The sequence below is a fragment of the Sorex fumeus genome, unplaced genomic scaffold (assembly GCF_029834395.1).
Source record: "Sorex fumeus unplaced genomic scaffold, SorFum_2.1 ptg000054l, whole genome shotgun sequence".
NCBI classification, from domain to species: domain Eukaryota; kingdom Metazoa; phylum Chordata; class Mammalia; order Eulipotyphla; family Soricidae; genus Sorex; species Sorex fumeus.
This window is the reverse complement of record NW_026606111.1, coordinates 29,280,352-29,294,554: the sequence shown is the minus strand read 5'-3', so window position 1 is coordinate 29,294,554 and position 14,203 is coordinate 29,280,352. Positions and strand designations below refer to the sequence as shown.

The 14,203-nt window shown below is 39.4% G+C and overlaps 1 protein-coding gene across 3 annotated transcripts in view; it reads left to right on the top strand.

Annotated features, from left to right (window-relative positions):
* REV3L (REV3 like, DNA directed polymerase zeta catalytic subunit) overlaps positions 1 to 13,528 on the top strand; it is a 199,786-nt gene extending 186,258 nt beyond the window's left edge. For all 3 annotated transcript variants that reach the window (XM_056125466.1, XM_056125465.1, XM_056125467.1), the window contains exons 29-32: positions 4,171 to 4,361; positions 5,037 to 5,283; positions 6,995 to 7,204; positions 12,195 to 13,528. In XM_056125466.1, the coding sequence (XP_055981441.1) occupies positions 4,171 to 4,361; positions 5,037 to 5,283; positions 6,995 to 7,204; positions 12,195 to 12,335 (789 nt within the window). In that variant the 3' untranslated portion in view covers positions 12,336 to 13,528. The remainder of the gene's footprint in view (positions 1 to 4,170; positions 4,362 to 5,036; positions 5,284 to 6,994; positions 7,205 to 12,194) is intronic.
* The last annotated feature ends 675 nt before the right edge of the window (positions 13,529 to 14,203 follow it).

Here is a 14,203-nt window from a genome sequence, read left to right as displayed (position 1 = left end):
CCAGAGATAGCCTTTATCACAGTTGCTTTAAAAAATAAATAAATAAAAGCCATGAATTTAATAAGAATTTACTCTGTCTAAAAAAAAAAATTGCTGCCTATCGCCCAAAAATAATAGCATGATATATTTTCATGGGGCTGGAGCAATAGCACAGTGGGTAGGGCATTTGCCTTGCACGCAGCCAACATGGCCGACCCAAGTTCAGTTCCTCTGCCCCTCTCAGAGAGCCCGGCAAGCTACCGAGAGTATCTCTCACACAGCAAAGTCTGGCAAGCTACCCGTGATGTATTCGATATGCCAAACACAGTAACAAGTCTCACAATGTTACTGGGCCCGCTCTAGCAAATCGATGAACAACGGGACAGTGACTGATATTTTCATGACAATACCCCAAAACTAAAAAGCGTACAAAACTAAAGAGCAAAATAAAGAAGAAAAATTATCCACAGAACAATTTCATAAATAATATTAGATTAACTGAAATTTTTGTCTAGTATAGGTATCAAGTACAAGTTAGGAAAGTTTCTTTTTTTTTTATTTTTTTGCTTTTTTGGGTCACATCTGGCGATGCACAGGGGTTACTCCTGGCTCTGCACTCAGGAGTTACTCCTGGCGGTGCTCAGGGGACCATATGGGATGCTGGGAATCAAACCCGGGTTGGCCACGTACAAGGCAAATGCCCTACCCGCTGTGCTATCTCTCCAGCCCCAAGTTAGGAAAGTTTCTGAACCAGGGTAGTATAAATTTCTCAACCATAACAGGTGGTTTTTGTTTTTGTTTTTTCTTTGCTTTTTGGGTCACCACCTGGCGACGCACAGGGTTACTCCTGGCTCTGCACTCAGAAGTTACTCCTGGCGATGCTCAGGGGACCATATGGAATGCTGGGAATCAAACCCGGGTTGGCCGCGTGCAAGGCAAATGCCCTACTCACTGTGCTATCTCTCCAGCCCCTCAACCACAACTTTTTTTAACCATACTGTTTTAGTTTTATTTTCTTTCTTTACTCAGGCCCATACTTCTTGTGTAAGGGAATGGAAGGAGTAATAGTATATTAATTATTATTTATAAGTAATATAAATATGACAAACATTCTACATATTGTTTTATGAGAGCATTGAAGACTCATCAGTATGTTATTGATATTAAATTATTTTATTACTTACTGATATAAATTATTTTAATATGAATTCTTATTCAGTATTAGTTTTTAGAGGAGATATATCAGTATATTCTTCTCTGAAAGCAGAATTATACGTAGGCTAACTTAAAACGAAACTCTTCAGTGCCACCCTCGAGAACATCAAGCGATGACTGGAATGGGAAGGAATGGGAGTGAAGATAGATGGTCGGCAACTACACCACCTCCGCTTCACTGATGGCATCGTTCTAATAACACCAAACATCAGCCAAGCAGCACAAATACTGGCCGACTTCAACTGTGAGTGTGGAAAGGTCGGACTACAACTGAATCTCACAAAGACAATGTTTATGAGAAACGGTCTCGTTCTTGATGTTCCATTTGCTCTCAATGGAACGAACATCTCCGAATGCAACAGTTACGTGTACCTAGGTCAAGAACTCAACATGATGAATGACCTGGCACCTGAGTTGCGCAGGAGGAAGAGAGCGGCTTGGAACGCCTTCAAGAGCGTTGAAGAAATAGCTAAGGGGACGAAGAACTTCCGGCTTTGGGCACATCTCTTCGATTCCACTGTTTTTCTTACATTAACATACACCTCAGAGACCTGGGCCCTACGAAAACAGGATGAGAATGCTATTTGGGTCTCCCAAAGAGAAATCAAAAGAGCTATGCTTAGAGTATCACGCTTCACTCAAATGAGAGAAAGAATCCGGAGTTCGATCTCCGTTGATGGTAAAGAATCAGGGACATTGTCTCATTTGCCAAGTCGTCGAAAATCAGATGGGCTGGACACATAATGAGATTTGGAGACGATTGCTGGACTAGAGCCGTTACCGACTGGATTCCACAGGATGTCAAAAGATCGCATGGCCACCCACCTACGAGATGGTCAGAATTCTTCGTCAAGACCCTGAACGATCAGTTTGAGGCTCTTCGTGTTCCTAGTACGAGCAGACGCCATTGGGCTACACTAGCACACAACAGGGACGAATGGAGACGTTACTGGCGCCCGCTCGAGCAAATCGATGAGTAACAGGATGTCAAGTGATCAAGTGAACTTATGTAAATTTAGGTATCATCAAACTTAAATTTAGTCCACTGAACAAATTAACTGGATGTCAGTTACTTTCTATTACATATTTTCAATAAAGGAAAATGTGCCAGTTAGAATATATTTGGGCTCAAGCGAAAGCACATTGGGTAGGACATTTGCCTTGCACACGGCTGCCCCTGGTTCGATTCCTCTGCCTCTCTCAGAGAGCCCGGCAAGCTACTGAGAGAATCTTGCCTGCATGACAAAGCCTGGCAAGCTACCCGTGACGTATTCGATATGCCAAAAAACAGTAACAACAAGTCTCACAATTTGTTGTGAGACATTACTGGTGCCCACTCGAGCAAATCGATGAACAACGGGAGGACAGTGCTACAGTGACATAGCTATTTATTAATATTTTGCAGTTCCTGGGATCAAATTGGGGCCTTCACATATGTAAGGCAAATGCTGTACCCATTGAATACACCCCAAACCTGTTTTTTGTTGTTTTAGGAAAACGTAAGTGTTTCATATTACTACATGTAAATATTTCACTTGCATATCATTCCAATATGAGTCTCTGCAAACTGCATATTTCATTTTTAGAAATAGCAAGGGCCAGCACATCCAGAAGAACAAAAGCAACCGGCATTGGCATGGATGTGGCGAGAAAGGGACTCTCCTTCACTTCTGGTGGGAATGCCGACTGGTTCAGCCCTTTTGGAAGACAGGATGGACGATTCTCAAAAAATTAGAAATTGAGCTCCCATTTGACCCAGCAATACCACTCCTGGGAATATATCCTGGAGAGGCAAAAAAGTACAGTCGAAATGACATCTGCACTTCTGTGTTCATTGCTGCACTGTTCACAATAGCCAAAATCTAGAAAAAACCCGAGTGCCTGAGAACAGATGACTGGTTAAAGAAACTTTGGTACATCTACACAATGGAGTACTGTGCAGCTGTTAGAAAAGATGAAGTCGTGAAATTTACATACAAGTGGTACTACATGGAAAGTATCATGCTAAGTGAAATTGAGTCAGAAAGAGAGGAACAGATGTAGAAAGATTGCATTCATCTGGGGAATATAAAGTAAAAAATAAGAGACTAACACCAAAGAATAGCCAAGATAAGTACCAGGAGGTTCACTCTATGACTTGGAGGCCAGCCACACATGCTAGGGGAAAAGGCAGCTCAGATAGAGAAGAGAACACCAAGTAAAAGGTCTTGGGAGGATCCTCCCAGGATGAGAGATGCATGCTGAAAGTAGACTATAGACCGAACATAATTGCCACTCAATGCCTCTTTTGCAAACCACAGCACCCAAAAAGAGAGAATAAAAGGGAATGCCCTGCCACGGAGGTGGGGGGTGGAGGGGATGGAAGGGGGAGGGATACTGGGATCATTGGTGGTGGAGAAAGAGCACTGGTGGAGGGATGGGTACTCGATCATTGCATAACTGAAACCCAAGCACAAAAATTTGTAAGTCTATAAGTGTACTTCATGGTGTTTCACTAATAAAAATTTAAAAAAGAAAAAAGAAAAAAATGTCAAAGGCCAGGGCAGTGACTCAAAGGGCAGAATCTCATGCTTGTCAAGTTCAATCCCTTGCACCTCATGGTCCTTATGAACACTTTTGGGTATTGTACTGATGGACCCCTCCACCACTAGACCTGAGCACCAAATTTTCAGGAACACATAGCCAAGGAAAATATCTCTGGGAATAGTCACCACATCCCCTGACTACTGCTTGGGTACCCTCACAAACCCCCAAAAATAACAAGCTATATAAAGTCTCTGAAATAGTTCTCTATTTCCAATATTATCTAATCGTAAAAAAATTATTAAGACATAGAAAGTTGCATATGATGACATCATTTAATACGTTACAAAATATGCTACTATAAAAATAGTATCTTGAAAGATATGTAATGTATATATAGTAATAAAAGTATGGTTATAAATATACTATTTTATCTTTCTCTGCACTTTAAAGATACTTGAGCGTTCATTAAAGCTGCTATTTGAAACAAGAGATATAAGTCTAATTAAACAGTATGTTCAACGACAATGTATGAAGCTCCTTGAAGGAAAGGCCAGCATACAAGATTTTGTTTTTGCCAAGGAATACAGAGGAAGTTTCTCTTATAAACCTGGAGCTTGTGTGCCAGCTCTTGAACTTACAAGGTAATAATGTAATGATGCCCAAAATAGCGTATTTCTTAAATACTGAACACGACATATTCTGGGATTCCACACAGTGTAGAATAGCTGAGACACATAGTCCACAGGCACAGAGTTGTTTCTTTATCTGCCCTCATGAAATTTTGCCAGAGATTAAACTTGGTTCCAACATTGATCCTACATTGATCTGGGGCTGGAGAGAGAGTACATTGAGTAAGATACTTTCCTTTCACACAGCCAACTTTAGTTTGATTCCCAGCACCTTATATAGCCCCCCAAGAACCACTAGGAGTGATCCCTGAGCACTTTTTTTGGGGGGTGGCCCCAAAGTAAAATAAAAACAAAAATATTAATATTGATTTACCAAAGCATTTAGTGTCATTTCAGAATGAGAACATCTAACCAGTGAAATTTTTCCTTCTTTAGATTTGATATTATTCCTCTTGTAGGACTGAGAACATTTTAAGCTAATTAATATTTGTTTAATTATTTTGTAAGTAGTGTGATTTACAAAGTATTTTACAAACATTTCCAATTGGTACCAGCTTAAAATAAATATAGTTATCAGAAAGTTCTATTTGATTTGAAGATACCTCTGGTGGGTTTCTCATTCTTTCATTATTGTGTAATTCTCAGTTTGTTAGCCTTTGAACATGTGTTTTATTTGGATTCAAATAGGAAAATGCTTACATATGACCGGCGGTCTGAGCCTCGTGTTGGGGAGCGTGTACCTTATGTCATCATTTATGGAACCCCTGGAGTACCACTTATCCAGTTAGTAAGGCGCCCAGTGGAAGTCCTGCAGGACCCAACTCTGAGACTGAATGCTACATACTATATCACCAAGCAAATCCTTCCACCCCTTGCAAGAATTTTTTCACTGATTGGTATAGATGTCTTCAACTGGTACCATGAATTACCCAGGGTAAGCTTACTATAACCTATGCTTTACTATAGAGAGATTTCACCCAAATTTTCCAGTAGAAATAAAGATTTTATATACATGCTATGAGAAGTAAAAGAGAAGCTGCTATCCTAAGTTGATAAAGGATGACCATTTTGCTGGTTTCCTAAAAGATACTTTAAAATTTTATAAATTGCCTTAATTTCTCTGATTATTCAAACTATGAGACATTAAAGTGCGTATGGCATGCATTTTAATGGTCAGCACTTAACTGAAAAATAATAAACCAGCGAACAAAAAAAACAGATGATGGAAAACAAAATTTCCTTCAGAAAGTGTAAGAAATGTAGAGGATATAGTATCTAAACATACTTTAGAAGAAACCAAACTAATGGAATAATATCTGGATATTATTACTAGGTAAAAGAGTGTGGAATCTTAGCAGAGATCTTAGTTTTCTCATTAGAAACCTAAAGTAATACTAGCTTTGGGATCACACCTGGCACAGTGGTGCTTGGAGGTCACTCCTGGTAGTAATTCAGGAATTGCAGGTTCCAGGAGTTGACCCAGACCCACTGCTTGCAAAGCATGTACTCTACCCTGTTGTGCTCTCTGTGATACATTTTAAGGAGAGTAGCAGTCTTTCCTCTAGAATCACACTTTCTCAGTCAACTGTTGACATCTTAGATTGAAATGCTGATGGCATTCAGATGATACTTACATTTATTTTCTCATTAAGAACTATGGCTTGGGGGCCAGAGTAGTAGTACAGTGGGTAGTATGCTTGCCTTCACGCGGCTGACCTGGGTTTGATCCCTGGCATCCCATATGATTGGTACTCCAAATACCGCCAGGAGTGATTCCTAAGTGTGAGGCCAGGAGTAAGCACTGAGCACCAGCGGATGTGGCCAAAAAAAAAAAAAAAGTGGCCCAAAGGAAAAAAATTAACTAGGAAACTGAAGCAGAATGTTGAATCTGTTGATTGATATCTATAGTGTTGTATTTTGTCTCTAGATCAGAAAGGTTATTTTTCATTATATTTTCATTTTATTACCACTAGAAATATTAATGGTACTTGTAAGAAGTTGACCTTATAATTTTTATGCCAGATGATCTATAAGATAACAGCAGTATGCCAAGGATATAATAATTACATAATAATTCTATTTCAATGTAAAAGGAAACAAGACAGATCTCTGAAACCAATATTAATTATAAATGAGGAATTCTTAGATGAGAGATAGATAGATTACATTTCAAATGCTCCAGTTGATTTTTGCTTGATTTTATACCTTACTGCCAATTATTTTCAAATTTTCACTTGCCTAGGTTCCATCATCCAAACTGTGCAACTTTTAAAAATATCAGCTATCATCCTGGCTTCTTTAATTGACTTCTATGATCGCTATCTCCCTGAATGATCTTATATCTTATATTTAATATCTTATATTTAAATATGTTTATATATAAATGCTTATATATTTAAATCACAAAAACGAGTAGGTGGAGATTATATTTTTCCGAAAGGCAAAAAACCATATTTGGTGATATTTATACCTAAGCACTGTAAAAGGAGGACTTTGTATAATCCCTTATCTGGAACAGTCATTGATATAGTAGTTTCTTAGTATTGGAATAAATGAAATAATATCTTTAAAAACATGTAATTAGCAGAGTAGCAGTTCTGCTCTGGTGCTGGCACAGACTCACTTCTGAATTGATATCTTTCTAGATCCATAAAACCACCAGTTCCTCTCGAAGTGAGTCTGAAGGTCGGAAAGGCACTATTTCACAATATTTCACTACGTTACATTGTCCTGTGTGTGATGATCTCACTCAGCATGGCATCTGCAGTAAATGTCGAAGCCAACCTCAGCATGTTACAGTCATCCTGAACCAAGAAATTCGAGAGCTGGAACGTAAACAAGAGCAACTTTTAAAGGTATGTAAACTTTCATGATATACCCAGAGCCCTTACATAATCTGAATTTTCAGAAAAATACAATTAACTAACTTTTGAGTTATATAAGAAATGGTGTTTTCAAAAAATAGATTGAAGATTCTGAGATATTCAAAACTAAGTGAAGATACCGCTAAAAGGGCTTATTTATTTTTGTTTTTATGAAATATATATTGAGCTCAGCAAGCTACTGAGAGTATGTCACCCACACGGCAAAGCCTGGCAAGCTACCTGTGACGTATTCAGTATGCCAAACACAGTAACAAGTGTCACAATGGAGATGTTACTGGGCCCACTTGAGCAAATCGATGAACAATGGGAGGACAGTGACAGTTTATTAAAACAAACTAGAGCCTCATCTATCTTTTTTTTTTTTTGTAAAGAAAAAGCACCAGGGGCCAGAGCAATAGGACAGCAGAGAGTGTACATGTACAGTTTGCCTTGTACATGGCCCACCTGGGTTTGATCCCTGGCATTCCATGTGGTCCCCTCGAGCACACACCACCAGGAGTAGCCCTTGAGCATCACTGGGTGTAACTCAAAAAGCCAAAAGATAAAAAGAGAAAGTACCGGTTACTATATCATACTCACTGTCATCTTCTTCAAATCTATTTATCCCTTGGGCTGGAAGGATAGTACAGGGATTAAAGTACTTGCCTTGTATATAGCTAATCATAGTTCAAGTCTCCAGCACCACATGGTTTCCTTGTTTATAGCTGACCATAGTTCAAATCTCCAGCACCACGTGGTTTCCTGAACAAAGCCAGGGATCACTCAGAGCACAGAATAAGCACTGCAGAATATGGTCTTATAAAAACAAACAGAAAAAAAATCTTAATTAAAATATCCTGGTTGCAGGGACCAGAGCAGTAGTACAGTGAGCACGGCCTTTGCCTTGCACCTGTCCTTTGTTTGATCCCCAGAATCCCATATAATCCCATATGACCGACTGAGGAGTAATCCCTCAGTGTAGAGCCAGAAGTGAGCCCTTAATGCCACCACATGTGGCCCAAAAACTAAAAATAAATATTCTGGTTGCCTCAGAAAACTGCCAGTAAACTTGGAAGATTCAAAATTCTAAAGGATATAGAGAATTGTCAGTTAATATGATTGGCTCTTTATGCCAAAAACTATTCATCTATAAGAGGGTCTAACATAAACACACTGGGGCCAAAGTGATGATAGTACAGTGGCATACACTTCCTTTGCATGCAGTCAACCCAGGTTCTATCACTGGCACCCCATATGGTGCCCTGAGCAGGGGTGATTGCTGAGTGCAAAGCCAGGAGTAAGCCCTTAGCACCATTGGGTGTGACCCTAAAAGGGATTAAGTAGTTTGTTCTGTATCACACTGCCAATAGTGACCAAGCTAAGATATAAATCTACACAAAATTAGAAAAAGCAGGCATTTTTCTCTTTTTCTGTATGCATATGAACATCTGTGGTCAAACCTAGCGCCGTTGAGATTCAAGGCCTGTGCTTTACTACTGAGCTGAATTGAAGGGAGGAAAGTTGGTTTGGGATCCATACCTGGCTGTGCTCAGTCCTTATTGCAATCTCAGGGCTTAATCCAGGTACTAGAAATCGAACCCAGTCAACTGTTTGCAAGTCCAGAATCTTAACTCCATACTGTCTTTCTGGGTCTATTAAAGTGCTTATTTTTCGTGGGGGACCATAGAGAGAGGTGCTCAGGGACTAATCCCAGAGGTGCTCTAGGATTTATGCACTATTAGGGACAGAACCCCATAGAACCTCCCACAGGCAAAACTCAGTCCACTGAGGCATTATTTCATTCCAAAATTTTGAGAGTTTCAATTTTAGGACCACACCGTTCAATGCTCAATGACTACTCCCAGTTTAGTGCTTGTGGGTCATTCTAAGTTGTACTCACAGTACTGTACGATGCCAGGCATAAAACTTAGTCTTCAACATGCAAAGCCTGTACTCTAGTCTTCAAAATATCTCCCTAGCCCTTGAAGTGTTTGTAAACTAATCAAATGATTTAGGGATCAGAGAGATGCTCAGAGGGCTTAATGCATGCAGGAAACTCAGGATTAATCCCTAGCATTACATGCCTAAGAACAAAACCAGGAGTAGCCCCTTAGCACCATCATATTTAGACCCAGCACACCCCTCAAAGAAAAAAATTGAGAGGCAATATGATTTCTTGGGAAATTAATCAAGCATATAGTGAAAACACTGACTCTAGTTTAGACTTTAATATTGACCACATCCCTCGACTTTGGAATGTAAAGGGGTTAACCCAGTGCACTTCCATAAATCCCAGCTAACTCTGACACAAAGTCAGTTCTTATACAGCATTACCGTTAGCAACCCATCTCCTCTCAATCATGATGCAGCCCAACTACTAGAATGTAAAGACCAGGTTTTGCACTTCTCCATGAGGTAAAGCAGCTTTTGTACCAAGGTAGTATCAGTTCACAGCCTCTTTGAAGAGGAGTGCTTAACCTTCTATCAGGTGAATAGGGAGAGAACATTATTCAGGAGAGACTAACCACTTACAAATTTGATTATGGAAAGTTGATTAAGGATAGAAGGAGTATAGTTTTATTTTCTCTGCATCAGTCTAGTTGCTGCAATTGGTTCTGGCAGAAAATTCCTGAGTTTTAGAGACTAGCCAAGTCATCCTTCATGCGTTAATCTGATCTCAGTAAGGATGACAGGATCTAAAGTTTTAAATGTGAACCAGAGAGGTAGCTCAGTGGGCATAGTGTAAGCAAGCCTTGCAGGAGGTGAACTGCCTGTTTTCAATCTCCAACTCTGCCAGGAGCAACCTTCGAGGACAGAGCTGGGCATAAACCCCCAGTACAGCCAGGTGTGACCCAAAAATAAAAGCAAACGTTTTAAATATAAGCTGAATTGAGTTTTAATGCCGCATTTAAATTACCAGTAAAAGATCTTGAAACTAAACACTGAGTTAAATTTAGTGAGTCAAGTAATTCCACCCTGGCATATTTATCAGACAAGCACAGAAAGTGCATAAATATTTATCACTTTTCCTGGCACCTGCATGTAGATGTAGAACCTAGAGCTGTGATACAGAATTTCTATATTTGGGAATAGATTCGAGTCTCTGCTCCCATCTGTTTAGTGGTAGTTTCCACATGAACTGCATGTTCGTCTTCAGAGCATACACTAAAGTATGTAGATCCCATCAGTCAACTATGGCACTATCATATTAGACACAATGACCATTGACATGACTCAGCGGTGCTTGGAGGGAACTATATATGGTACTGCAGACTGCACAGGAGTGATGCAAAGTAAGCTACCTGTGGTGCAGTCCATATGCCAAAAACAGTAACAATAACAGGTCTCTTTCCCCTGACCCTGAAAGAGCCTCCAATACAGCAGCGTTGGGAAAGACGTATAAGGAGAGGTGCTAAAACCTCAGGGCTGGGATGGGTGGAGACGTTACTGGTGCCTGCTCGAGTAAATCGATGAAAAATGGGATGACAGTGATGCAGTGATTATTTGGGAGAGAGGGACTTGGGGGTCACACCTGATGTGCTTAGGCTATTTCTGGCTCTCTGCTTAGGAGTAACCCCTGACAGTGCTAGGGGGACCATATGCAGTGCCAGGGATCAAACTCTGGTCAGTTGCATACAAAGCAAGCACCTTAACCATTATACTATCTCTTCCATTCCTTTTTTTTTTTTAACCTCTTTATGTGACTTGAGGCTTAGGTATTACTTACATTGAGTAAGACATTATAATCTGCTGCTTTTTATGCCTTATTATTTGTTATTTCCTTCAAATAAGATGTATATCAGAATTATTAGAGGAATCCTAAAAGTCAGTCTTATTGATTTGAGATGGGACACAGTTACTGATTTGGTGGGGGAGGTGGAGCCTCTTGGTCCACTGGGCTTACTTATGACTCTGCATTCAGGGATTACTCCTTGCAGGGTTCAGGAAATCATATGGGGTGCCATTGAATCCAAGTCAGCTGCGGGCAAGGCAAGAACCCTATTATCTCTCCAGTTTCCTATTATATTTTTTAAAGTTCTTGGATTTCCAGGTTCGGGTTGAGAACCGCTGGTCCCAGAACAAATTCCTACCTGATTTTTTTCATTCTGGTAAATTTTCTCTTCTGAAACAAAAGCATAAACATGTATCTCGCTTGCTTGTTGGGATGTTTCTTGGCTTGCCTGGTTGCACTATAGAGAAATCTGTGTTCTCTAAGACCTCTCCCCCTCTCTCCTCTTCCCTCTCTCCTCCCTCTCCTCCTCTTCCATCTTTCTAAACAAGTTTCAGTAAAAACTTTCTTCATTTTTTAAAAAATGATTATTTTTGATTTCGATATGCTAGACACAGTAACAACAAAGTCTCCAATGGAGACGTTACTGGGCCCGCTCGAGCAAATCGATGATCAACGGGAGGGCCTTTACTTTATTTTTGATAAGTTGGTGCTTATTGTATAGATGGGCTGGAGCGATAGCACAGCAGGTAGGGCGTTTGCCTTGCACGCAGCCAACATGGCCGACCCGAGTTCGATTCCTCCGCCCCTCTCAGAGAGCCCGGCAAGCTACCAAGAGTATCTCGCCCGCACGGCAGAGCCTGACAAGCTCCCCGTGATGTATTCGATATGCCAAACACAGTAACAACAAAATCTCACAATTGGAGACGTTACTGGGCCTGCTTGAGCAAATTGATGAACAACGGGAGGACAGTGACAATGACAGTGATTGTATAGATTGTATAATAGGAGTGTTCCATAAATTAAAATTGATCTCAGAAATGAAACAAGTCCTTTGGAATTTTAGTACTCTGTATTTTATGAAATAATATCCTTTGGAAATGTCAACAATAGAGTAAGCTAAGCTAAGCTTCAAAGAGATGAAAATTAATGAGACTTTCTGCAGTACATTGTGTGTGATATAAAGCTTGTCATTTTCAGATGTATTCAATGAGCTTTTCTCTCTTATGTCTTCCTTTTTTTTACTTTCAGATATGCAAGAACTGTACAGGTTGCTTTGATCGACATATCCCATGTGTTTCTCTAAACTGCCCAGTACTTTTCAAACTCTCCCGAGTAAATAGAGAATTATCCAAGGCACCATATCTCCGGCAATTACTAGACCAGTTTTAAATGATCAGTATCACAGAATTCCAGGTGCTATTTTTTTTTTCAGTGTTTACCGCACTATACTGTTGTGCATGGTGCTTTTTCAACTTCCATCAGTCATGTATGCTCACTGTCTGTTATCTGAAGACCATGAAAACTTTTAGGCTAACTAAATTAAAAATTGTACTTGTTGGTCTCTTAATTAGTTCTGTTCTTACAGTGTACAAATTCCGTGTCCTTTCACCTTTCTGAAGTTGTTTTAACACAGGTGTTGAATTTGCTCCAGTACTTGTAGCATCATGTAAATCCATTTGAGTAGATCATGTTTACTTCCCTGCGGAAGAAGCACTGAAAACCTCTTTTACAAAATTCATCTGTGTGTTTCCTTGGACTGTCTGTATCAAGACGTGTTACCTAGAGATATTCATTCACTTTATAATTTTGACTGCGAAATATTTTGTAAATACACTTTTTTACTTTTCAAACAGCTGAGTAAAATAATGTGCAATGAATTTTATACAAATGATTTTCCAAGTTGTTTGGTATATTTCCTCTAGGTTTTGCTTGACTCAGAATAGAGTTGTTATTTTGATCAAACTGTGCAAATAGTAACGTGTAGCATTTTGAAACATTATTTTCTAAAACCGCTGTCTTGCTTTAGCTATTAAGGGGCATTGTGAGGAACTGTGCAGAGACATTTTTGTTACAAACCTGTGGGCCTGTTGCAATACTTTAAAAATAAAAAATTTTATTCCATTTTGCTTGTTTTGTATAGACATTTCTATTGCTTCTAAATATGCTTAAAATATTTTTCTTTCTGTATTGTACAGTTAATCTTATTTGCCATCATCTTGAACACAAATGTGTATTTAGAATATTTGTATAACTGTATAAAATGAAAAAGAAATAATGTGGTCAGTGCATTGTTTTTTAAACTGGAAATCATTTTGTTTTAAAAGTTAATAATGGAAACCATATTAAAATTGAATAAAATGTGAAATGTGGCCATGTTATTTTTTTGTTTTGAGGCCACACCCAGTGGTACTCAGGAAATTCCTCTGGTGGTGCTCGGAGAACATATGTGATGTCAGGATGAAACCTGGGTCAGACAAGTACAAGTCAAATTCCATACCTACCTCTTCAGCCCTTGGCCATGTGATTTTTATCTTGCTATAAATTGGGCAGAGGGTGTGAACAAATATTTTTCCCAAAAATATATATAGTCATCTAGTACATAAAATGGGCCAGAGAGATTAGTACAGTGGGTAAGCACTTGCCTTGTCTGTAGTTTGATCCCCGACATCCCATATGGTCCTTAGTACTTCCAGGAGTGACCCCTGAGCACAGAGTCAGGAGTAACCCTTTAAGCATCACCAGGTGTGGCCCAAAAAAACAAAATATATAAAAAATAAAAAGACGCTCAATATTACCTATTAGGTAAATGTAATCAAAACTACAATGAAACATTACCACACACACATAGTAGAATGACTACTGTCAACAAGACAAGAAATAAGTGTTGGTGAGAATGAAGAAAAAGGAAGCCTTTTGCATTATAGGTAGAAATGTAAACTGTGGGCTGGAGAGGTAGTAAAATGGGTAAGACACTTGCTTTGGATGTGACCAACCCAATTTTGATCCTGGCACCCCATATGGTCCCCTGGGCCCCACAAGGAGTGCAGAGCCAGGAGTAAACCCTGAACACTGCTATGTGTGACAGAAACAAAAGAAAAAAATGGAAAGTAAATTCATACTAGCCCTAGGGAAAATAATGAGAAAACAGTGAAGAAGTGTCTCAAAAAGTTAAAATTAGGACTCCCATATGAGCCAGCAACTCTACTGGAAATTAATCGGAAGGAAGTTATCAGAGATACACTGAAATAGTCATGAGA